The sequence below is a fragment of the Hypomesus transpacificus genome, chromosome 10 (assembly GCF_021917145.1).
Source record: "Hypomesus transpacificus isolate Combined female chromosome 10, fHypTra1, whole genome shotgun sequence".
Taxonomy (NCBI): Eukaryota; Metazoa; Chordata; class Actinopteri; order Osmeriformes; family Osmeridae; genus Hypomesus; species Hypomesus transpacificus.
The window spans coordinates 642,327-667,179 of NC_061069.1; the positions used below are offsets into that span (position 1 = coordinate 642,327).

Consider the following 24,853-nt stretch of genomic DNA (forward strand, 5'->3'; position numbering starts at 1 on the left):
TTTTTGTGTGGAAATGCTTTGGCAAGCTTGGCGACCTTGCCCAACAAGCATGAAACCCCCCAACTCCCTGTCAGTCCTGGGGTTGTTGTTATGTACATATGTCAGAAAGGGTATACAGTGTTTGTGTGTGTTTACCTGTGTATGTGTGTATGTGTGTGTGTACAGCTACTCTGGTAACGTTGGCAAATGACCCTGTACTCCCCCCTTCCACAGAACTGTCAATACGACTCTGCCGGAGACAGGTGCGAGCACTGCAAAGACGGTTACTATGGAGACCCCGTCCAGAGGACGTGCCGTGTGTGTCCGTGCCCGTTTGACATGCCAGCCAACAGGTAAGGGCCAGCTGCGGAGCCAGCCTGATGCCTAGCTGTTGCATCCAGTACACCACTCAAACTCACACACTCTTGTTTCCCCTTCTCCAGTTTTGCGGTGGGTTGCAGAGAAGTTTCCGGAGGGTTCCAGTGTGTGTGCAGACAAGGGTACACCGGAGAGCGGTGCCAGAGGTGGGTGTTTTGATTAAGAGCAGGTCAAACCTCAGAACATCACCCCGTGTCTTTACATTGTTGAGGTACAGATCAAACCCTCTTTCTCTTTTTTCCCCCCCGACTCACAGATGTGCCCCAGGTTACTACGGTGACCCGTTGGCTCGGGGAGGGAGTTGCCAGCCCTGTGACTGTAACGGCAACGGAAATAACTGTGACTCCAGGACAGGAGGTTTGTGTGTGTGTGTGTTTGTGTGTGTGCAGCCAATAACAACTTCAACATGTCAGCAATCCAGTTTAATCACAAACAGTGATATCCACCTAAACCATGGAGATGATCTGCTTTTTTTGCAGTGTGCAAGAACACCTTACCCAAAGACACCAACACAGAGGATCAGTGCCTGGGTGGGTGGAGTTACGACCGCAAGCCAGGCAGGAGTAAACAACCACAGATAGGGGCTGATCCAATGATTGATAATGTGTCTCTGTGTGGTTTCCCAGATTGCGATAGCTGTGCCCAGACCCTTCTAAACGATCTGGAGAGGCTGGATGACGAGCTGAGCAGGATCAAGACTCAGCTAGAAAACGCCAGTGCCAGCACCTCCTCCCATATCCGATTGGCCGAGCTGGAGAAGGCCATTGCTGACACCAAGGTAAGGCCCAACCAGAGATCACCTCAGCGAGCAAGTCACAACCTGGGAAGAACGACGCACGCACCTGCACACAAGCACACAAGCACGGATCAAACCGCGGACATAGTCTTTTCATACAGGTATTTACTGTGGTATACATACTCATGTACTCATTCTGTATATCACTGTACTGTATATGTCAGTTTCTCATTTTACTCTCTCACACACACTGCGGTGATGGGTGTGTGTGCTTACTCAAACATTCCTGGCTGCAGCTGATAAGAGATCAGAGTGAGTTGGTTCCAGAGCTGTGTGGCAAGTCAACACATTGTGCAGATGGTGCTAGTTGTGGTTGTGACTTGTGGTAGCTGTCTCCATGGTGGCTATGGTCTCAGCACTTTTCTCAGGCGTTTTAGCTCCATTCCTTATGCTCAGCTCTTTTTGTTTTCGTGTTTGTTTTTGTGTGCAATGTTAACGTTCATAGACAGCCTAAGGAGTCTCATTTAGCCCTCATTAAACCAGACCTCATGAAATATAACATGACAACCTTGCCAAGAGGTAAACAATGAAACAAAGGTCATAGAAACACTGTGATGAATATGACCTTGTCCAACACGGAACTTCTATGCTAATCATTCTCCTTTCTTTTTTTGGTCACCCAGATTCTAGTCAACAAGTTTAGCTCCAGTGTTAACAGTCAGAAGCCCAAGGTTGACCAGCTCAAACAGGACACACAGACTCTTAAAGAGGACATTGATAATCTCAAAGCCAAGGTAATGCTGTAGATCCATCCACTTTCATGTTTGATTGTGTATGCATTCTGAAAATGAATCGAGGTTGAGAGTCGGTACAGTTTTCTTTCAAGTACACAATCGTGTGGAGATCTTATGGTGTGTGTGTGACGTTTTCAGGCCGATGACAAGGCTACAGATGCCCAGAAAGCGACGAATAACGTGGAAAAGACCCATCAGAGAGCTCAGGATCTGGACCGTGATGTCAAAGACCTGCTGAAGAAGATCCAGGGTAAATACTACCTTCTACTTCTTCTTCTCCTTTCATTTCATTATTCTATCTTTCTCCTGTATTTTTTCACATACAAATGTACCATAAAATGGATATGTATGTGTGTGTGTCTGTGTAGCTTTGCTGGACCAGCTGAAGGACACCAGTGGAGACACAATTCCAAACGACGACCTTACCAAGATGCTGGAGGAGGCCCAGCGCCTGGTCAAGGAGATGGAGCAGAAGAACTTCAACCCCCAGAAGGTAGCAGCCGAGAAGGAAAGAGAGGAGGCGCAGAAACGTAAGTCTCCATTTCCCTAAAGGCGTCTAAAACTCTTTAAGCTTTTGCCCATCTATGATATTAAAGGGACAGATTTGGCGAGAACCCCCAGAGATAAGGAATATGTGATGGAACAGTAAACACCACTAGTGTAAGTCTCAGTTGTTAGTTAGGTCATTTTGAGGACGTTCATGTTCCATAGAATTAAAGACCATGACACACCAGAAACACACCAGAAACCTCCTAAGGTTCCGATAAACTCTAACCCAGGTCTGTGCTGTCTTCCCACCGGGTTTTAGTCCTGGACTATATCAAGACCAACATCAGCAGACAGTGTGATGTGAACCAGGAGGCAGCTGAGAAGATCAGTAACCTGCTGATGGACTACCAGGCCAAGCTAAAGGACCTGGATGAAGTTCTGAAGTTAGCCGGGGACACAGTGAAGAAGGCCAACACCCAAAACGGACTCAACGCTGTGGCCCTGGAAGACCTTCTGGTAAGACCTTCCCATAAGAATAGACACCAGAACTCCCACATGACCCACCATGGACCACTGCCCTGCACTCCAAACCTCGAACACAAAGCACCATTATGCACCTCATTGAATTCATAAAGGTGTCGGACCAGTCGTGCTGTTGAAGAAAGACTAGGGCAGTACGATCAAGGGAAGGTCGGTGTTACGATGTGAAATGCTCTCTCTAAAGCTTGTGAGGTTTGTATTGGACAGAAGCGTATCCAGGCCCTGGAGAAGGAGCGGGACACGGTCCAGGGCCAAATTGCCTTGGCGGAAGAGAAACTGCGCGACACCGCAGACCTCCTGAAAATGTTGGATGACAGCAAAACGGTAAGCTTGGCGCACGCCACTCACACACACAGACACGGACACGCACGCGCTAAACGCTAAAGTCTGAAAGCTGTACCCACCAGCATCCACCACTCATTTGCTCTCATTCTTTGCGGTCATGTTGCGTAATAGCTCTTCATAGTAAATTGGTGTGTTCAAACATGCTGGCCAGACAGATAGATGTCCGTGGTGAATGTGTAGCTTGGGCGAGGCTGGCTTTCTAAACAGCCAATCTCTCGTCCTATCCAGGAGTACGAGCAGTTGGCGGCACAGCTGGATGGCGCCAAGACCGACCTCACCAAGCAGGTCAACATCATCTCACAGGCCGCCTCCAAGGAGGATTTGGTGGATCGAGCCGAGAAACACGCAGAGAACCTCAGCAAGCTGGCCAAAGATCTAGAGGAGTAGGTTTAACTGGGATATGAGAACATACAGGACCATGACCTCATCGTTACAGGAGTAGAGGGTCTTGTGAAATGTAGGCTGGTGTGTCTGCTGGTTTTATGGTTCTGAGGTGTTTGATGGGAGAAATTGGGGATGAGTGCTTTCTCAACATGGGTAGCTCTGACTCTTTAGAAATATGGAGTACATGTTTATGTTGGCTGGCTGCTGTCTGTCTTGGACCATGCCAGATGCTGCCACAGATAAATACCCCCATACTTGTGGGTTCTCTCAGGTTGTTTATTGCCATTTCTGGAAATTCAGATGCATTTGTTTACCTGCGCCCCCTCTGTCCTCTCTATCTCCCCCTGCTGTTGTCTCTCCCCCTCTCTCCCTTCCTCCTTCCCCGGGACAGCGCTGTGCGGGACTCCAGCGGGCGCTCCGATGTGCGCGATGCCATGGCAGCCATCAAGGCCTACAAGAACATCACCGACGCCATCAACGCTGCCGAGATGGCAGCCAAGGAAGCCAAAGACGCTGCTGACAAAGCTCTGAAGGTAAGCCAGGTCACTTCTCATTGGAACATCTACACCCACCTTCAGGTAGATGTGGACCTCAAAGCTAGTAGACATTGCAAAAGTTAGCCAGGATGGACTTGGTCTAAGTGCATTCCAATGATTTTCTTGTAGGACGTGAAGAAGGAGGACCTGACAAAAAGAGCTAAGGATCTGAAGGACAATAGTAACAAACTCTTGACAGAAGCAGAGGAGGCACAAAGAGATATGACAGGTGACAGGATACGTTAGTACTTATTTCAACTGTGACATTTCTATCAAGTTAGTAGCAAACCACTAAATCTGACATTGACACTAACTGCTAGCAACCACGTTGTGGCTAACAATTACAGACGCGTCTAATGACCTGGCTGACCAGAAGAAACGTCTGAAGGATGCAGAGAACAAGAAGAAAGGTTTGGAGAAGGACCTCCTGGATGCTCAGACAGAGCTGAACAACATCAAGAGAGGTAAGATGTTCTGCAAACAGAAAACAAAGTGTTAAGACTCAAATTGTGACCAACCTTAAGGATTACTTTTGCAGTTTCATCATGGGATTAGCTTTTTCTCCTCCCTGAGCCGTCCTCACCTTTTGATTCCTCCTCTCGCCGCTCCTGTCCTCTCAGATGACATTGGCAACATGATTGATGAGGCCAAGCGGAAGGCGGCCGCAGCTAACGACACGGCGGGCAGCACCATGGACAGGCTGGACACCATCCGCGAGGAGCTGGACAAGATCAGTGTCCTGCCCTCAAGCAGCAACCTCAGTAGTGTGATGGAGGACGTGGACAAGTCAGGTGAGGAGGAGTGGCAGTTTGGGGTCAGGCCACATCTGACCACCAATGGATTCCTTGGTCCTTTCTTGGTCTGTTTCTTTTTCTCTCTCTCGATGTCTTTCTCGATGTCTCTCTCTCTCTCTCTCTCCCTCCCAATGTCTCCCTCTCTGTCTCTCACTCTCTCTTTCTCTCTCTTCACCCCCCCCCCCCCCCCTTCAGTGAAGGATCTGTTGAAGACCATTCCGACCCTGGAGGATAAGATAGCTGAGGTTGAGAACCTCACCTCCCAGCTCTCCCCCATCAATAACGTGACGGAGAACATCAAGAGGATCAAGGAGCTCATTGAACAAGCCCGTGATGCCGCCAACAGGGTAAGACGAACCAGACACTCAACTCAACTCACTCTTGTAGAAGGAGTTTAAGGTGTAGGAGAAGATGGTGTAGACCATGGCTATCGATCTCAATTCTGTTCAAACTTGTGCTGGCCTGCACTCAGACATATCTCTTTAGACCCGCTGGTCTTTAAACCTGTTCTCTGTCTCTCTTTCTCTCACTCTCTCTGTCTCTCACTCTCTCTCACTCACTCTCTCTCTTCTGTCCAGATTGTGGTCCCTATGAAGTTCACAGGCGAGGGCCATGTGGAGATGCGTCCCCCCAGAGATGTGGAGGATCTGAAGGCCTACACAGCCCTGTCACTGTCCCTGCAGCGCCCCGAGCTGTCCGGCAGGGGTGACAACCGCAGGCGCAGACAGGCCCCTGAGGACGAGGGAGACATGTTTGTCCTCTACCTCGGCAACAAGAACGTGAGTGGCTACCGCTCGCTTCTGTTTCTTTTCGTCACACCGAGCCATCATTGTTGTCTCACATCCTATTTGCCGTTCCCTCTACTGAACTAAACGAAGTGCGTACAGATGTGTGACTTTGTTGGATGAAAATCTCACAGTTTTTCCCCTTGCTTCCTCTAGACTTCGAAAGATTACATAGGCATGGTCCTGAGGGGGAATGTCCTGTTTTGTGTGTACAAGTTGAATGAGATAGAATATGAGATCAAGACAAGCTCCATAACAAGATCCAATTCTGAGCTATCCTCTTTTGACAAGGTGGAACTGAACAGGTAACCCCTCCGTCTAACTCCTCCTGTCCTCGAAAGTCATCGTAGATGTGACAAACTGTAGATTTAACAGACACAACATTTGAGTACTGTTTCTCTGGTTCTGTGTTCAGGATCTACCAAGATGCTGAGGTGATATTCACCAAGCTCTTCTCGTCCAACACTCCCAATCCTCCCGAGACAACCACCAATCAGGGACAGTTGGCCAAGAACCTTCTAGACCTGGACCCCAGGGATGTGGTCTTCTACGTAGGGGGCTACCCTAACGACTTCACCGTAAGCACCAGACCATTCACAGCAAACAATGGATGACATCATAGAAGTCGAAACCATGTCAGAGCTCTGGCAACTCCTCCTTTCCTCTTCATTTTCTCTCCAGCCTCCTGCGCCTCTCAACTACCCCAACTACAAGGGATGCCTTGAGCTGTTCACCTTCAACGAGAGATTCGTCAGCCTGTACAACTTTCAGAAGGCAGTCAACATTAATGTGGAGCTTCCATGCAAGAGGTATGTTCAGAGTGGGAGCAGGCATAGCCACCCCATGGTCTTACTGGGTGTTAATAGAGGGAACTGCAGTAACCAACACACCCAGAATTCCCCTTTTTCTCACACACGTAAAAAGGTTACAGTTATACAATCCATGTCAAGGATTTGAGGTCATGAGGTCATCTGTTTCAGACCCTCTCTCTAACTTAACATCCTTCTGACCAGATTTATCAAGGCTGCTAAATGCGAGTACTTCGAGGGCACTGGCTATGCCAAGTTGAGAATCAGTGAACCAAAGAGTATCCTGGTTATTTTTCTCGAAACCGTCGCCACACGCTCAGAGAACAGCCTGCTCTTCTACATTGGAAATGAGGTACCTGTCACTATAATCCTCTTCTCCCATGTGCTCATGGTTTGTATTTCCAATGGCGTTTCTGGTATTATGAATACAAATAGCAATGTGCTACATGTTATGAATAAATATTTTCTTGTGTTTCAGAACATTTACTACGCAGTGACGATTGAAAGAGGCTACATTTTCATACACAGTAACCAGCTCCCAGAACCAGTAAAGAGTGCTGACAAAGTCTTCCCTGTGGTAAGTACAGGCTCGCTTCAGATGATCTCCAGGATTGTACTTCATTAGGATTCGAACATTTGGACTGTAAATATGGCAGTGAATTGTTTGACTAAGAACGTTTTGTCTCCCTTTTCAGGCTGGAACGTCGACGAATGTGATTATCGTCATCAAGTCTCAAACCAAAGAAATGCTTGTTCGCATTGGCAATGACGAGGTGGCTAAGGCTCCTGCCGAGTACAGTCTTGGAATCTTTGATGCCTACTACCTCGGTGGCCTACCACAAAGCCTCAGGGAAAAGTGCGCAACTTTATCAATTCCATAAGCTACGCCGCCTACGCCATGTTATCCTTTATGTATTTGAAATGTGTCGCACACGTAGAAAAACACAACTCGTGTGCACCTCTTGTTTCTTCTTCTGAGACACTCATGAGTTCTGTATCTTTCGGATGGTGTTTGTTCCCCGCTCAGATTCAACATCACCGCACCACCCCTGAAAGGATGGATTGAAAAGATCAGTCTGACAGGCGATATTCCTGACTTCCAGGAGAAGGTGGGCATCAGTCGAAGCTGTCCCACGGACTTCCTGGTAAGTTTGAACCTCGTTACCTCAAAGTGCTTCCTGCCCTGTCCTGTGTCAACCCCTACTGCGCCCCAGGCTGCATGCGGTTAGAGTAAATGACAGTGTTTCTTTCTGATCGGTCAATGTCCAGCACCACTGGACATGCAGTGGTCCAGCACCACTGCATATGACTACAAAGTAGACACAGTAGCAGTTCATGTCTCTCTGTTGACCAGGTGTCTCGGAAGGCTGAGTTTGCTTTGGGCAGTTCCCTGAAAGCCTTCCCCCGAGGGTTCAGTCTGGCCAGCGATGTCACTCTCTCTCTGGGCTTCAAGAGCACTGAGAACGAGGGTCTCCTACTGCAGAACAGCCAGGAGGTCAGTCAGACATCCACCTTCTTCTCTCATTCATTATTTATGAATGCGGGACATTGTTTATGTCCCTCAAGATTGTCTTCATCTCTCTCTTTTTTTTATCTGGCAGGGCACTGGAATAGACCTAGCCTTGAAAAACGGTTACGTGATCCTGAAGTTCAACAACCAAGTTTTGAAATCCAATAAACAGTACCAGGATGGCAAATGGCATTATCTGACAGTCATCAAGAGATCTCAGGGGTACGAGATTGGCTCTCATCCAGATCCAGAATTAATAACTAACAGAAAATAGGCAGCTCATATAGATATAAGCGTTCACCACCAGGTGACTCATTCTCCCATGTCCCTCCTGCAGACTTGAGCTGCGTATCGATGAGGAGGACCAAGGTCAGCCTCAGAGCTCCTCTTCCTTCGTGGCCAACCCAGATAACTTTGTGTTCCTGGGGAAAGACACCCTCAAAGGCTGCCTCTCTAACCTCTACACGAGAAGGTACTGTAACCTCTTCCTACTTTATGGTATTTGTTACTTGTCACAAACTTCTGGTATTACACTTTTACAATTGTTATTTTCTTTCCACAAACTAAAAATGAGACCGATTTTTGAATAGATATATAAAATATATATTAAAAAAATATTTTTGAACAAATATTTATATTTTTTGGGGTGTCTGTTTGATCCAGGCCAGAACGTTTGTACCGGCCTGAGGACCTTAGCCAGTTCACTTCCTCTGGAGTCGTTCTTCTGGACGTGTGCAGCACTGACAGACTCCCCCAGCTGATGCTGGACAGCAACACCAACAAGAGGGTAGGCAGCGCCTCACACGCATCCCAGCCCTTGAATGTTTGTGTTTTCAATCCACACATTAACATTGTAATGTCAGTCAATCTCTGAAGACTGCAAGATATCCATTTCAGACCAAGTCTCACTCTCGTTTAAGTGTTTCCCCGTAGGTGGATGTTGTTTGGGATCAAGAGTGTTCAAAATGTGTTGTGCTGCTTTGTTTCCCTCAGTTGACCGCAATGGAAGGATGATCCTCAGCTGCCATTTAGGAGGAGAATGTTCTATTGATTTGAAATTACTTGAGATTCTAGAAGCCATGCTTCATTTGTTTGCACAAGCCCCGCTGACTTTGTACTTGTCTGATGAAAGAGATGTGTTTTCATTGACACTTCCTACATTTAATCATACAGCCATTAAACACCATTCTATTTAATACATACCCTTTCAAGTTTTGTAATCTGATGGAAAGATTTGGGAACATTTATGGAAAACTTTGAGGACTTGAAATGTTCTGCTCTATCTCCACCACTTGTCTTCCGATCATCAACAAATGCTTTTCTTTTGCTATCATGTGACTCAACAATAAACCTCTTTGTCTAATCAATCATCCACAAGCATGTGCTGCCTTAACCTGATCACTCTGTGTCATACAGACATTTATGAACCCATTTGGTTGTTGATTAACATTCCCCCTTTGGGCCTCACTTGAGCTCCGTTGACTAGACTGGGGCAGCTCTTGATGTGAAAGGGATTAAAGTCCAATCGTTGGACCTGCACTCTTAAGAGGCAGCTTGCATTTGAGCATTGTACATTGCTAAACATAAAACACAAAATCCCTTTCAAATGGCCACTTTGTGAAAGAATGATTGCTTCACTGTACACATTCACATCAGATTCCCTCTCTGCATATAGTGAGAGACAGTGGATGATACAGAGAACATTTTGGAGCACTGAAGTGCTCCATTCAATGGAATGAAAGGCCCATATGCTAGTACGATTATGTTCTCACAAGCATGAATCAATCAATCAACAAATAAATCAACCAATCAATGATTCTGATCATTAGAAATGATTAGCCTCTTGAACCCAATTATATGGGTCAATTATCTAAGCTCAATAACCTTACCTTATCAGGAAATGACATCCAAGATCCTCAGGGCCTGTTTCAAACCAGCTTCAAAGTAAACCCTCCCCATGCTATTTGATATTCCTCAGATACTTATCAATTCAAAAGAGCAGATTACCTCCAGCCAGTAGATAACACATTGGCCTGCTCACTGCCTGGAAGCAGGAACACACTGGCTATGTGTAGATAGAGAAACCTAGGTACTGTCTGCATAGAAACAGGCAAACACCTGTGTCTAAAACAGTGGGCCACCAATCCAGGGTCCCATTTTCATTCCTTTCTTTTGATTGATCTTATTGAATCCCTTTACCTAAACCGAAACAAAAATATGTGAGATACAAAAGCGTTGTCAATTAGGAACCCTGATTTTGTCATTTTTATTTCATAGCATGAAATTATAGTTTAAAGCTGCCGAGCCGAAAAACCCAGGTCATTAGGATAGTGAGATGAAATGCAGTCACACTGCTACTCAAAGGAAGAGCCTCTGCTGCCATCCAGGGAGATGTCTTTATCTGTTTTCTAACATTAAAACGTAACTACCCCCTATAGACAGACACGGTAATGGGATCATTAATGGGATCATTATTGTACATGTTCTCTGTAGATCACTCAGTGACAAGACCTTGTTCAGGTCACCGCTCCTCTGATTTTAATGAGACACCGTCCCTAGTCCATCCAAGTATCTTGAGTTAACAGTGACTCTAAACTCAAATTCATTTCCATACAGATGGAGTGCCCTGGAAATGTTTATGGTGCTAGCACTACCACTAATGTAACTGCTGTACATGAGCTCATCCTGTATGACGTCTAACTGTGACCTGTGTGTGTTGTGTAGACGGGCCATATGGAGGTGTCAGATGAGAGTCTGTCTATGTGCACGCTTCCTGCCCAGGTCAAACATGCCTTCCATGTAGGGGGTGCTGTTAGCAGACTAAGCTACAGCCTTCCTCCCACAACTACTCAGACCAGGTGAATACAGCCCCCTCATCCCAACCCCCCCCCCCCCCCCACACACACACACACACACACAAATTATACACACATGTGCATATAAAAGCCTGATCAGTCTCCCTCCTCTCCTAGGCCTCACTTCTCCCTGGACGTCAGGACCAGGTCTGCTGAGGGTCTGCTGTTCTATGCAGCCACCAGAAGGGGGCAATCTCACCTTGCTCTATATTTGTCCAAGGGTAGAATAAGACTGTCTGTAGGAAAAAAGAAGGAGATCTTCAACAGGGAGAAGTACAATGATGGAAAATGGCACTCGGTTAGTGGATGTAATTGAATCTATAACATTTTAATCACAAGGTCATTTCTCAGTTTCAGGTCCTTCAACTAAATATCTGTGATAATCACTGTGTGGCAATGTCGCCCTATGCAGGTCATATTCAGCCTGGAGAAGAAGAAGTTCCGACTAGTTGTGGATGGCATCAGGGCCCAGGATGGTCAATTGACCAACGATGAGGCTGCATCCATGGAGCTGTCCTCACCTGTCTATTTGGGCAGTGCCCCAGGGTCCTTACATTCAGTGTTAAAGGTGCACTTCATCAGTCAATCAGTCATTCACTCTCTCTCCCACACACACGCACACAGAAGATAAGGATATGTATACCGTGACAAAGATGCAGTTGTCCAATTCTAAAGTCAACAAAATAATCATCAAACTTTTCTCTGCTTGTAGTCTAAGCTCCTCCCAAAGCAAAGCGTGGTCGGCTGTGTCCGTAACTTTAAGAACAATGGAACTCCTATGCCAGAGCCCAGTACCAACCATGGTGCCAGCCCCTGCTTTGATGGACAGACACAGAACGGCGCCTATTTCTCAGGACAGGGGGCATATGTCATTATCAGTGAGTGTCAACACCACGTTTCAACCCCCATTACTAATGATGATGATTATGATGGTGATTAGGATAGGGAAGGAAGCCAAGACACTAATGACATGGTTGCCTGTTCTAGATGATTCCTTTGTTGTGGGATCCAGCTTTGAGCTGGTGTTTGAGTTCCGTCCCCGCAGTCACAGTGGGGTCCTGCTCCACGTGGGGGACAGCCAGCCAAGACCTCGGTCCGACGCTGGCCATCACCTCAGCCTCTACATGCTTAGAGGAGAGGTGAGACGGACATTAACACAGTCATTCCCACTTGCTGGTCCTTATGCTTTTGTGAAGCAGCTATGTTATGATTTGTGTCCACTAGTGTCCAGTGTCAAGGCTGTAGACATTATAAAGACCAGCAGGTTTGAGGATGGGAGCCATTTTAAAATCATACTTGTATTCGTCCAGGTGGTGGCACAGGTGAACAACGGAGCAGGTGAATTTAAAGTGTCTGTTAGACCCAAACACACACTGTGTGACGGAATGTTCCATAGAGTAGCAGGTACGTTACAAAGTCCTTACCACATACACTATTCAGCCACAACATAACCTGTACTGAACTGTTTGTAAAACCTCCAAAACACTGTAAATATGTTCTCTTTTAAGTGACTGTGGCCTGTTTGTATCTCTGTCATGCTAGTAATCAAGAGGAAAAACGTTGTGGAGATGCATGTGGACACTGTCGGTCACTACAAAATTGGACCACCCTCCTCCTCCTCCACTTTGACCAAAGACCCGCTATATGTGGGAGGCATTCCTGGTGGGTATGACTGAATCACACATCATAGCTAGGGGATGGGGTAGGGAAGTGGCTGGCTTGGAATCAGAGTATTGCTGGTGAGGACCATAGGCCTGATGGGGTTTGTAGTGTGTTATGGAAATGTGTCAAGTATCTGGTTTCAGGCATTATCAATCCCTTAGACAGCTAGTGACCAACAAGAAACCCCCCATTGATCCTTTCCCATTAGATAAGACTTCCTCATCTAAACACCTTCTCCGTGGGTCTCAAAGTCAAAGGTCACATCTGTCCTAAACATTCTCTCCTCTTACCAACAAAAATTTCCATTTACAAGTAATACTGGCAGCACTATGGATGGTGCCAACCAGACTAGCTCAGTGTGTTGTCTCTCATTCCGGTGTAGAAGTGTCCAGGCACCCGAGCCTCCCGATCACCTCCTCTTTCCTGGGCTGCATCCAGAACATGCAGATCAACGAGAACCTGGTCTCCTTTGAGAAGCTCTCAGGGGTGTTCGGTTCAGTCAACACCCGCGAATGTCCATCTGAATGACAGGCCTTTCCAGTCAACCACACCCCGGGACCACGCCCACGCTGGACGCCACGTGCAATCAGTCACGGAGAATGTGTACGTGTGTGTGTGCTGTGTGTGTGTGTGTGTGTGTGAGAGTGTGTGAGTGTGTGTGTGTGTGTAAGAGTGAGTGAGTGAGTGAGTGAGTGAGTGAGTGAGTGGGAGAGAGTTGTCAGATTCAAATGTTTTGCTCTGAATCAGGAACAAAGAGAGAGGAACTATTCTGTTTTTCCCTGTATTTATTTTGCAGTACATTTTTTATAACCACCTTGTTACTGAATATATTCTGATATTCGGGTGTTTCAGCATCGAGTTTCTCAAGCAGTTTTGTGTCTCCGTTTTCTTTTCTTTCTTGATCTGGATTTAGCTCAATCTAGATAAAAACGGCTAGAGTGATTGATTAGTTGATTAAGTCCACCAAATAAGATACCCTGCACTTTAAGACACAAAATGCTTGTCACTTACAGTCCAAGTACGGTATTCCCTGTTAATATTCTGACTATGAAAGGAATATTTATACAGTATGACACCTAGCATTCTTCCCAGCTTTCTACAAAAAACATTGTCTGCCAATCCCTGTTTTCCTTTGATGCATTGTACATCCTGTACTGTAAAGAGGCTAGTTTACAGTAACCTGCTGACTGGTTTGATCAAGATGATTCCACTTCAGACAACCTTAGGATCACATGGTTTTACATGTATTAGTGTTTTTTGTATAGCCTTATACAGTATATCAAACTCAATTTCCATGTACTGTATGCTTCAATTGCCTTATATGTTCTGAGTGTGTGTCTGTCTGAAATTTCTTTATAATGCACTATATGTAATTGATTCAATAATCATTTGAACCTTTTCTAGGTTCCCATGGGACCATGGCTCAATTCCAATAATCCAGAAAATATGTTGCATTGAATTTGGATATACCTAAGATTAGGCTGTGTACAGAAAAATGTACAAGATATTTCAAAATAAATACAAAATTTAGCACAATCCTTGACATGTGGTCACAATCTACCTTAAACTACGGAACAATGCAGTATAGTATAATATATTATAGTATAGGAGGATACTGTACATGCATTCCTGCCTCTGATCATGTTGTTCATTTGTAAGCAGTTACACATCGTCCTATTTATGTCTGTTGTTTATTGATTGGCCATAGCTAGATGTTTTTATTAGTGCAATCTTTAACAATCATTTCTTTATAAAGAATAGCATGTTCATGTCCAATGTGATTGTGTGGCTTTATTATGATTTTTTCTTCAAACCAATTAGCTCTTTGACATGTATGTCATTTAATAAGGTCAACTTGGGTTTAGTTGACTCAAAATTCAGCAAAAAGACACATAATGGTTGACTTAATGTGTCAGTTGTGTGCTGTCATCGGTCCTTTTTTGATACATTAAGGTATCAATCATTACCAAACTATTGACTACTATTATGCCTATTTCCATGGATGTATAATATTAATATTAACCATTTATTATGAGTATATTCATTGTAAATATATATACAGATCATACTGAAGTAAAATATCCTTACGACAGTATCAACCTCCCCCCATGCAACGTAGATTTAAAATATACATTTACAAAATCCATACAAAATATACTGTGCCGTGCGGAAATCTTGGACATCTAGATGGTTTTGTCGAACGCTGATTGGCTGTATCACTGTTGTCACACGGCATGCTTCCCTTCACGAACGAAGCAGGAACAACACCCAAAGGCTCAACTGGACCCGCTTGGTGAAAAACCGGCGCTACAAACGGTATTGTAAGACGTATGTAGTTAAGTCCGTAAGATAAGGAAATAATTATTACGAACTTGAATTTACTGAAGCTCGGACAGAAATGGGTTGATGACAGGTACAGTACAGCAACTCCTACGATCAGGCTACTCACTCATTAATCCAGACAACCCTCTTGCTCCATCGAGTCGTCTGTCAGTTCCAGTTCTCCGTTGTGGATTTTGGATTTGAAACCGTGCTCCGCATGTAAACTTGGACGTCAGTGATCACAAATACAGATCGAGAGATCAATGGCGGACCCCACGGATCGAGCACATAAATGTGTGGAAGAAAAACTGGATCACGTTGACGACGCAGAACTGGCACTGAAAGGAATTAATATGCTTCTCAACAACGGCTTCAGGGAGAGTGACGAACTGTTCAGAAAATACAGGTTAGTCATACATTACAGAACTGTATCAGAACAACCACAGGACATTTCTAGACTGTTTTCCGGGCCTGTAATCATTTTTTTTTTAGGCCGATGAAGTCTGCGTGAGGCTTGTGTTTCCGCAAAAATACTATTTTCATTTCTACTTGGTAGCAGCAATTAGGCTAATATGACATATATAATAAAAACGTGGTCTCCATGCTTCTTGAATGAAATGCACTATTGCAATTTCTGTCTGCTTTTAGCTGTTTGAGACGTTAGTTATTTGTGATGTTTGAACTTAACTCCGTAGTGCATACACTCGACTCCCCCGCTTCTTGCTCTTCGCTCATGTCCAGATATCAGATTTGTATGAGCTCTCAAACTATGAAAAATGCCATGAATATCCTCACACACCCCTGTAGATAGCAACGTACTTAAACCGCGCTACGATGGGACATAGATCTACATCCCAATGCAGATGATGCCCTACAGTGCTGCATGGTGTGAAGTCAGTCTAACTAGGGTAAGTAGCTGTAATACACTTACAGCAATAATGCGTCTGGCGTTTTAAGGGTTCAATGCAAACCTGCATTCATGCCACAGAACTGACTCCAGTCCACACTGTCATGTCTGTTTCTGGATAACTCATGGTAGTGTGTAGGACCCATGCAGCATCAGCCGCACCACACTATCTTCAGACTACCTCGGAAATTAGGCTGGACACAGACTGTTTCAACAGTCAACAACATAGACATATTGACTGTCATGTCTGGATGAGCCAGTATGATAAACTACAGTATGCCACACAGCAGGGCCAGATGCTATTCCACCTTCCCTGCTCCTGCTGACTGCTCAAATGTCACGTCTCCCTCTAATTACATTCCGCCCAGAGCTCGGCATCTTCACATTCGCCCCGGATAAAGAGAACTAATGTGACAGTTGCCATGTTGTTGAAAATCTGCGACCATTCGAGAGTTGTCTCTGTGTTCCTCTGGGGCACAACTGGAGACAGTGAAGAGTCCTCGGTGTAAGGTGTCACATTGACTGTGTAATTGCATTTACCTGACTCACTGACTGACCTCTTGACGCCTCTCAAATCTTTCTCTCCATGCTCTATTCAATGTGTTGCCAAGTTATCAGAGGTAGTACTGTTGGTCAAAAGTAATGTTGTATTCACCTCAGCCCTTTTGTCTAAAAAAAAAAAAAATTCTAGCTGTGCTGGCCAAACATGATCTGACGTTTCTGTATGTGGATCGACAAGGCAAGCACTTTTCACCACCTGGTTTGTCTCTGTCTTTGGTTGTAATTTTTTTTTTTTTTTTTTTCTGCCTCTCAGAACTCACAGTCCCCTGATGAGTTTTGGAGCCAGTTTTGTCAGTTTCCTGGTGAGTAAATACAACATATCATCAACATGTCCCAGAATCCCTCTATTTACATCTCTGTTCCACAGTCATGCTTTCATACTTGATATGTAGTCCTTAAACCTTGCCTACATTTACTCGGCTCTTCCTGTAGTTCATTCTCTATACAGACTGACTGAATCCAATTATAATCGAACACTGGTGTTCCCCCTGTGGTGTTGATATTGGTTGGTCTCCCCTGCTGCCTCCCCTCACTCATGTCATCAATGATTCACAGCCATCAGGCTAACTGGCTGACTAGAAAGCACTGATGAGGAATCCCTGATACTAATTGGAAAAGAGTAGTTCACTTAGTCTAGACCGGAAATGTGAAAACATGAGAACAGTGGAACACTGTTCTCTCTAGTATGAATGCTTGTAGGTTCTTTTTCACATTCAGTTATGCTGTGTGTGATCCAGCAAGAGAGTGGCTGTGATGTGTTGTTGATCTGTGTGTGTGCGTGCGCGCATGCGCGTGTGTGTGTGTGTGTGCAGAACGCCATGATGACATTTGAGGAGGAGAAGATGCAGACAGCCTTTGAGGACCTGCGGGCCACTGAGAAGTTGTGTGAGAGCGACAATGCTGGGGTCATCGAGACCATCAAAAATAAGATCAGGAGGAATGTATGTGATGCTCAGCTCCCCCCCCCCCCCCCCACATACACACACACCCAGGGTGACTGTACATACACACACCCAGGGTGACTGTACATACACACCCATCCTCAACAGAACATACAGTACTACCTACCTTATTACACCCAACTCCACCCACTATGATGCTAACGCACACACTCAAACACACACACACATGCTAGTATAACTAATACCAAAGCAAACCTACAACCATAACACAGTCTTTCATGCTCTCGTCGTCGTTACCAGTACCTTCTTATCACAATGGTTCTACTGTACTATGCGATCAAGCTCAAACAACTGCAGTGCTACACGTTGTAAATGCTATTCTGTTCGCATGTGTGCTGTATGTGCATGTACTCGTGTGCATGTGTGTGTGTGCCTGCCTGTTTGTGTATCTGTGTTTGTGTGTGTTTCAGATGGACTCCCAGAGGTCTGGGGTGGTAGTGGTGGACAGGCTCCAGAGACAGATCATCGTGGCTGACTGCCAGGTGTACCTGGCTGTCCTCTCCTTCATCAAACAGGAGCTGTCAGGTACGCCCACCGCCCCCCCGGTGCCGAGCCCCGACTGGGACTGTTCGGTTTAAGCCAGCCCCAATCACAATACCGCTTGTTCGCACATGGCCACGGGGTACCTTATGCAAACCCATTCGACTGGTTTATCAGCATTATAAGCATGCTTGGTTTGCAGGTTACACAAGCACTTGTGAGCGCTGAACTCACCGGGGATGATGTCGTTCCGTGGTTCTCAACCCTGGTCCTAAGGGACCCCTTGTCCTGCATGTTCTAGATGTTTCTCTGTTCCAACACACCTGATTCTAATGAATGGGTTTTCATGAAGCTCAGCAGAAGCTTAATAACCAACATTCATTTGAATCAGGTGTGTTGGAGCAGGGAAACTTGTGCAGGACAGTGGGTCCTGTGGGCCAGGGTGAGAAACACTGAAGTTGCGCCAGCATGTGAATCCCTAGTGTGTAAGTCCTCCTGGTCAGACTGCTGGTTGCCAGGTCACGTCCACATTTTAATGGACACTCTAGATTCTTTGCTACTCTTTGGCCACCAATCCATACATGCTAGCGGATGTTATCCTGATTACAAAGAGCTCAGAGCGCAGCCAAAGCACATTCTGGGGAAATTCATATATAAACCGCCTAGCAAGCAATACTAGATGCATGTCCTACGTACATCCTAGGACATCACAACTGACCCATAACGTCCTCTTCCATCTCCTCCCAGCATACATCAAAGGAGGCTGGATCCTCCGCAAGGCATGGAAGATGTACAACAAGTGCTACAGTGACATCAGCCTGCTGCAGGACGGCACCAGACGGAGGTCCTCCGACCAGCAGGGCTCCCCAGCCCCGTCCCCCACCACCTCCCCGGTCCCTTCCTTCCACCAGCCTAACCAGAACCAGGCGGCTCCTCCGCCGGCCCCGGGGGGCCTGGACGGGGTCAGCCCCGAGGCTGTGGACAGGCTGAAGGGCTCGGTCAGTTTTGGCTACGGCCTGTTCCACCTGTGCATCTCCATGGTGCCCCCGCACCTGCTCAAGATCGTCAACCTGCTGGGCTTCCCCGGCGACCGGCACCAGGGGCTTACGGCCCTGACGTACGCCAGCGAAAGTAAGGATATGAAGGCTCCCCTCGCGACGTGAGTAGACATGCACACTCCACACGCCCTCTCAAATCTCTTTCATTGTTCTATGGGGTGTTAAGATTTCTCATTTGGTATATCAGCATCTTCCACAGCCCGTTAGTGTGGTCAGTGAGTTGGAGGTGGAGTGGAGAGGAAAATGAAAACAGTATTTAAGTCGAGGTAACTCTAAGGCCTAGGTCAGTGGGTATTTCTCCAACGATGTATCTATCCGCTGACCGTGTCAAGGGGAGAAATGTATGACTCAGTTACTGTGTGATGATGTAAGTGCTGCCCTGCACGCGCACACACACACACACAGTTAAAGCGGAGGGCAGGAGAGCTGTGTCTCTACTGGAGGCCCTGCCATCTGTGGGCTAGCATGAGCAGCCCTAATTATAGATCTGTACCCATGAGGGTCTGCATTGCTGCCTCTGTTTAACGCCTGGTGGTGGAACAAGGCCCTTCTTTCTTTTACGGCACGCGTTGAACGCCAGACCATGTGATTAAGGCTCATTCGTCTAAGACAAAGACAGCGCTGGGCGTTGGGTATCTAGGTTATATCTCCGAAATTTGCTGCAATCAACAGACAAGCTATGACTGGCTCTGTATGTTAGTATTCATTCATGCATTTCTCGGAATGCTGCCCTCAGGAAAATCTGCTTCCTTCTGGAATCCCCCTTGTGGCGTTTTCCAACTCGTCTTGCATCTGTGCTCCCGTGGCAGGTTGGCCCTCTTGTGGTACCATACGGTAGTGCAGCCCTTCTTCGCCCTCGATGGCTCGGACACTCAGGCGGGCCTGATTGAGGCCAAGGCCATCCTCCAGCGCAGGGAGACGGTCTACCCGGACTCGTCGCTCTTCATGTTCTTCAAAGGCAGGGTGCAGCGCCTGGAGGTGAGACCCGACGCTGACGCCACTTACGCTCAAGAGAGACACCCATCGACCCTGCCGCACCCCTGGTGGATCACGGTGCCTTCCCCTTTTAACGTGCGTTCCATCCCATCTCCCAGTGTCAGATCAACAGTGCCTTGACGTCCTTCAACAACGCCCTAGAACTGGCCACAGACCAGAGGGAGATTCAGCACGTGTGCTTGTATGAAATAGGTATTGTCGCTGGGCGCCACTCTGCTCCTTGCATTCCCCCCAGGGGACAGGCCCAGTCCTCACTGGCTCCTCTGTGTGCTTTTTTTCAGGTTGGTGCAGCATGATCGAGCTGAGTTTCCGGGATGCGTACCGCGCCTTCGAGCGCCTGAAGACAGAGTCCAGGTGGTCCCAGTGTTACTACGCCTACCTGACTGGAGGTGAGCGGGCTGAGGCAGGGAGAAGGGCGTGGGAGTGTAGGGTCATACCTTAGGAGGATCTTCTAACCTAAAGAGGAGGAGTATTGATTAGGAATCCTCTGACTCTGCCAAGTCCAATACTCCTCCTCCTTTAGGTTTATGTATATCTACTCGACTTTCATACATTATCTAAGCAGAGAGCCAACTGTAGCTTCTTGCTAACTCGACTAGCCAGGGCTGCGTTTCCCGAAAGCGTCGTAAGCCTAAGTTGATCGAAGAATCCATCGCACGACGAATCTTAGTTTTACGGGCCATTCCCAAAGACATCATAGCTCTTCATAGAGTCTTCTGAAAATTCGTAACTCTTGAAAACACATAGATTATCCTACTCCTTTACGAGCATGTTTGGGAATCGCACGTAAGAAATAGCGATGGTTTCGTTTTTTGCTCGATCGTTGCTACGATCCATCGTTATGGGGAAACGCAGCAGCCCAGGTGGTTTGTTCCGAAACCTAGTTTGGCCCTTTCAAACCGTACTTGGCAGGTGATTGGAGGAACCATCTGTCTATCACTGTCCATCCTGGGTTAACTTCAACCTTGCCCGTAGCTGCCAGTAACCCCTGCGGTTCCGGCACAAAAAAATAATGTCGGGATCATTGTGATCTCATAAATCCAGCTGGGTCGCCAGGTTATCTTTGTATACCTATCATGGTCTGTGAGTGGTTTGTGTCTGCCTATTTTGAGGCTCCATCCTCAAGTGTGTGTGTGTGTGTGTGTCAGTGTGCCAGGGAGCTACAGGGGATCTGGAGGGAGCCGCTGCTGTCTTCAAGGACATCCACAAGCTCTTCAAACGAAAGAACAATCAGATTGAGCTCTTCTCTATGAAGAGGGTAGGTGTGCCTGCTTGCAAATTCCTCTTGTCAACAATGAAGCAAGCTGATGGTGGGGTGTGTGTGTGCGTGTGTGTGTGTGTGTGTGTGTGTGTGCGCTATTGTGTGTTTTCTACTTACAGGCAGAGAAGCTAAGGAAACACTCTCCATCCAAGGAGCGTTGTATTCTGGGAGTGATAGAGGTGTTGTACTTGTGGAAGGCCCTGCCCAACTGTTCCACCTCCAAACTCCAGACCATGAGCCAGGGTGAAAACACACACACACACACACCCTCCTACCTAACACATACTCACTCGCACCCCTACCTAACATACACACACTCACACCCCTAACTAGCATAAACACACAGACGCGCACTGTGGAAGACAGTTCTGTCTCATCAGTTTAGGTTCTGGGTTTGTATGACCAACCAGCTAAATGGAGAGAGTTTTTCATATGTGAGTGCTTCATAGGATAGAATACATGAACAAATAAAAGTGCAATAGCTGATCTACTGATTGTTATAACATAACCACATAAAAAATACCAGACTCCTCCTACAAACTCGACCTAACACACACACGCACAACACGCTTACCCAACATACACACAGCAAACCCTCACAATTAGTTGTCTTTATCAAGCTCCAGACTATTCCAGTCCAGTCGTCTCTGTAGCAATTGGAACACACAGAGATTCCACTGCATGTCAGTGAGGACGAGTATGAACTCATGTTTGCTGAGTGATCCTGTGAACCGTGAATCCACTCTCACAAGCTTCTGTGTGGAAGGAGGGAGCCACTAATACTCTAATGTGCTCTCAGTTCTGCAGGAAATAGACGACACCTCGTGCGCTGACCTGAAAAACCTGCTGCTCGGCGCCATTCACAGGTGCCTAGGAAACACCGAAGACGCCATTCAGGTAGGACCATACGTCTGTCTGAAAGTCCTGCATGCGTATGGACTGTAGGTGGCGTGTTACATTTGCTTGATTGCTGAATCTCTCCGATGACTGATTGGCGGATGGATTGCATGTCGCAGTGCTTTCAAGTGGCTGCCAGAGACGAAGTGGGTCGTCAAAACAACTCGTACGTGCAGCCATACTCCTGCTACGAACTAGGCTGCCTCTTGCTGGACAACCCAGAGGTGAGGGTTGTGTGTGAGGTGTCAGTGCGCTTGATACTATGAAACAAGTGTACTTTATAAAGATGTTTCATTAACCGGTGTGTTCTCTTTCAGTCCGCAGGAAAGGGAAGATCCCTTATGCTCCAGGCTAAGGTACAAGGCAAACCCATTCGTTTCTCAGCCGTTTGCTGACTTTTGACCTTTGTGTGACCGTGCGTGTGTGTGCTTGCAGGAGGACTACGCTGGCTATGACTTTGAGAACAGGCTCCATGTGCGTATCCACTCTGCACTGGCCTCTGTGAAGGAGGCAACACCACCGTGACCCCAGCCCCGGTCGGTCTAATGACCACTCAGGCCCCACAACACCCTTCTGACTCTGCAGTCATCCACTGGAGGGCAACTGTTACTTACTATTCTCTGTTTTTGAACAATGTGCCAACCAGTCATTTGTAATGAATAGCTAACAGTGAGTGTTTACGGAATAGGTACAATTGCTCAAGTGTTACTGTGATGTGTCTCAGCTGGTTGATTTCTCACTGAGCTGGACACCATTCAAAAAAGTCGGTACCAAATGAATGCCCCTTAATTCTCACATTAACTCTCTCTGGACCTATTACATTTTCATTTAAAGTTGCACGAGTTTAATTCTGTATGAGGTAGTCAGGAGTAATACACTGGAGTGTTTTGAGTACGACACTTGCTTTAGCTGTGACAAACAAACAAGCAATAGGAAAGGGACGTTTGTTTTCCGTTTCACCGGAAAACTCGTTTAATGTCAGTCCATGACCTGATAGTTCTCAGTCTCCTTGACAATCTCTTATCATGCACACACTGTTCAGTCATCTGGCCTTAATGCCCTCTGTGAATTGGATGACAACCATGGTATCACTTTAGTGGCAACAAACCAATACTGTGTGTATAAATAGAAATGTAGAAACATGGAAAGTACCATCCATTGTACAGTAACTAGTTCACCCTATTGTCCCTTCCTTATCTTTGAAGGGACCTTTTATATCAGTGCAGATATGATTGCACTGAGCGTTGTATTTGCTAGCTACATTATGTTGTCATTGTCACTTGAGAGTACAAAATGAACAATGGACACTAATTTTATTTGCTGGAAACTGGATTTCCTTTGTTGCATAGATTCTCGTATGTACATTTGTTGTAAGATAATAAATCTCTCAGATCCACATTTTTGTGTATTTTATGTGGCATGTTCAATGTGACATATACTGTATGTGAAAAATATATATTACAGTGATTGCTTTGACAAAGATTTTTACCAGCGTTCCAATTTTTTGATAGATGACGTGTACGTCACAATTCTATAATAGTGCTACTGTGACGCAATTGCTAATGACGGGCCACTCAGGGTTAACCTAAAAAAACTAAAAACCTTTTATTAATCGCTGGACAACAGCTTGGGTCTCCTGTCACATGTAAGTTTACAATATTCTATTTTATTATATGGGGGGAAAAGATTCTACGACCGAAGTAGCCTTCTGTGCTCTGACTATTTCGAACTTTTTTATGTTTATGTAACATCTGTAGCAAAAATGATGCGACATCGTCCAGTTGTTATCCCTCCCGGGCTGAAGGTTGTAGTAGAGGGGCTGAGCAAGGCCGTAGTGCGATATCAACCGACGAATATTGCTGATTTTGCATCGATCTTCTTCAAAGCACTTGTCGACTTCAGAACCGGTAAGCCTGAAAACACGCTGTGGTCAAAATGTCGTTTATGCGTATAGCTACAAATGACAATGCAAACGCTTCGCCTCTGACTTTTCTGTTTGCATTGTGTATGATAGAGAAGCCAGGTTTGAGTGTGGACGAACTTGTGAAGGAATTCAAAGCAACCATAGGCTCACATTGTAAGTGAAAATAAGTATTGTAGCCTTCATGATCAATATCATTAGGCTATTTCAGTAGGTCTAACTCTTCTAATTAGGTCTAATTTCCTTTTCCTCTTGAAGTCTTCAAGATGAAAACTGAACCTATAAGAGATGACCCTGTCCATGGTTCTGAAATAATTCCCCCTACAAAGCCAATCCAAGAATTGGAGGCAGGCACTCTGATGATGGAGGCCATTTGTGATGTAGGTGATCTCCCAGAGAGCACTACAGACCAGAGTACCAAGTCTGCTGATGGGGAACAGAATGATCGTGGGGGCTGTGTGTCGGGCACCACCATCAGCCTGTACCCGGGGTATATATCACAGGAGATGGCCCGCACCCTGGCCCTGTACCGCCGCAAGATCGACCCAGAAGACTTCCCCCAGGACTCTATCTCAAGGGAGTCTCTAGATCCAGACTCCACCTGCCCTCGAGTCAGCAATGCCCTGTTTGAGCGGGTCTCCGTCAGCCAACTTAAAAGCAGAGTCAATGCGGTCGTGATCCAAACAGGTATCTTCCCAAGAGCTTCCCAGATCTTCGTCCAAACAGAGGACAACATTGCCTTGATCATCTTCCAAGCTGATGCATCATTGGCAGAGAACAAGTTAGTGGGACCCTGCTGTACTGTGGAGGAGGTTGACAAACCTCAGCCCCTCCTCCCAGTCACCACCACTGACGACATGGCCCATGTGATGACGACAACAGAAACACGAGA

General features: G+C 46.3%; 2 protein-coding genes across 5 annotated transcripts in view; both read left to right on the forward strand.

Annotated features, from left to right (window-relative positions):
* LOC124472432 (laminin subunit alpha-3-like) overlaps positions 1–14,377 on the forward strand; it is a 55,029-nt gene extending 40,652 nt beyond the window's left edge. For 2 of the 3 annotated variants that reach the window (XM_047027256.1, XM_047027258.1), the window contains exons 42-77: positions 214–332; positions 423–503; positions 614–714; positions 837–887; positions 984–1,135; positions 1,777–1,887; positions 2,026–2,137; positions 2,256–2,417; positions 2,696–2,892; positions 3,124–3,240; positions 3,490–3,644; positions 4,037–4,178; positions 4,311–4,410; positions 4,529–4,645; positions 4,802–4,972; positions 5,171–5,322; positions 5,554–5,754; positions 5,917–6,065; positions 6,176–6,338; positions 6,442–6,569; positions 6,774–6,921; positions 7,048–7,146; positions 7,265–7,425; positions 7,597–7,714; positions 7,924–8,064; positions 8,171–8,301; positions 8,417–8,551; positions 8,743–8,866; positions 10,804–10,937; positions 11,052–11,232; positions 11,347–11,502; positions 11,647–11,812; positions 11,922–12,073; positions 12,245–12,338; positions 12,477–12,596; positions 12,979–14,377. In XM_047027256.1, coding sequence (XP_046883212.1) covers positions 214–332; positions 423–503; positions 614–714; positions 837–887; positions 984–1,135; positions 1,777–1,887; positions 2,026–2,137; positions 2,256–2,417; positions 2,696–2,892; positions 3,124–3,240; positions 3,490–3,644; positions 4,037–4,178; positions 4,311–4,410; positions 4,529–4,645; positions 4,802–4,972; positions 5,171–5,322; positions 5,554–5,754; positions 5,917–6,065; positions 6,176–6,338; positions 6,442–6,569; positions 6,774–6,921; positions 7,048–7,146; positions 7,265–7,425; positions 7,597–7,714; positions 7,924–8,064; positions 8,171–8,301; positions 8,417–8,551; positions 8,743–8,866; positions 10,804–10,937; positions 11,052–11,232; positions 11,347–11,502; positions 11,647–11,812; positions 11,922–12,073; positions 12,245–12,338; positions 12,477–12,596; positions 12,979–13,124 — 4,887 coding nt within the window. In that variant the 3' untranslated portion in view covers positions 13,125–14,377. Of the gene's footprint in view, positions 1–213; positions 333–422; positions 504–613; positions 715–836; positions 888–983; positions 1,136–1,776; positions 1,888–2,025; positions 2,138–2,255; positions 2,418–2,695; positions 2,893–3,123; positions 3,241–3,489; positions 3,645–4,036; positions 4,179–4,310; positions 4,411–4,528; positions 4,646–4,801; positions 4,973–5,170; positions 5,323–5,553; positions 5,755–5,916; positions 6,066–6,175; positions 6,339–6,441; positions 6,570–6,773; positions 6,922–7,047; positions 7,147–7,264; positions 7,426–7,596; positions 7,715–7,923; positions 8,065–8,170; positions 8,302–8,416; positions 8,552–8,742; positions 8,867–9,072; positions 9,447–10,803; positions 10,938–11,051; positions 11,233–11,346; positions 11,503–11,646; positions 11,813–11,921; positions 12,074–12,244; positions 12,339–12,476; positions 12,597–12,978 lie in introns of those variants that run through there. The other variant, XM_047027259.1, reaches the window with a different exon arrangement.
* Positions 14,378–14,459: 82 nt separating this feature from the next.
* On the forward strand, positions 14,460–23,450 carry ttc39c (tetratricopeptide repeat domain 39C). Of its 2 annotated transcripts, XM_047027260.1 has the most exons (14): positions 14,460–15,324; positions 16,640–16,688; positions 17,199–17,327; positions 17,759–17,873; positions 18,576–18,987; positions 19,696–19,864; positions 19,981–20,074; positions 20,164–20,271; positions 21,031–21,140; positions 21,263–21,386; positions 21,943–22,040; positions 22,160–22,264; positions 22,358–22,396; positions 22,476–23,450. In XM_047027260.1, exons 1-14 carry the CDS (start codon positions 15,182–15,184, stop codon positions 22,563–22,565), a joined length of 1,785 nt encoding a protein of 594 aa, XP_046883216.1. In that variant the 5' UTR covers positions 14,460–15,181; the 3' UTR covers positions 22,566–23,450. The 2 variants fall into 2 exon arrangements, with proteins under 2 accessions (XP_046883216.1, XP_046883217.1); XM_047027261.1 differs by lacking the exon at positions 16,640–16,688 and having other exon boundaries at positions 15,250–15,324.
* The last annotated feature ends 1,403 nt before the right edge of the window (positions 23,451–24,853 follow it).

Coding starts and splice junctions, on each gene's coding strand:
- ttc39c (XM_047027260.1), top strand. CDS start 15,182: ATGGCGGACCCCACGGATCGAGCACATAAATGTGTGGAAGAAAAACTG. Junction 17,328..17,758: donor AAAATAAGATCAGGAGGAAT/GTATGTGATGCT, acceptor TGTGTGTTTCAG/ATGGACTCCCAGAGGTCTGG. Junction 21,141..21,262: donor AGCTCTTCTCTATGAAGAGG/GTAGGTGTGCCT, acceptor TTCTACTTACAG/GCAGAGAAGCTAAGGAAACA.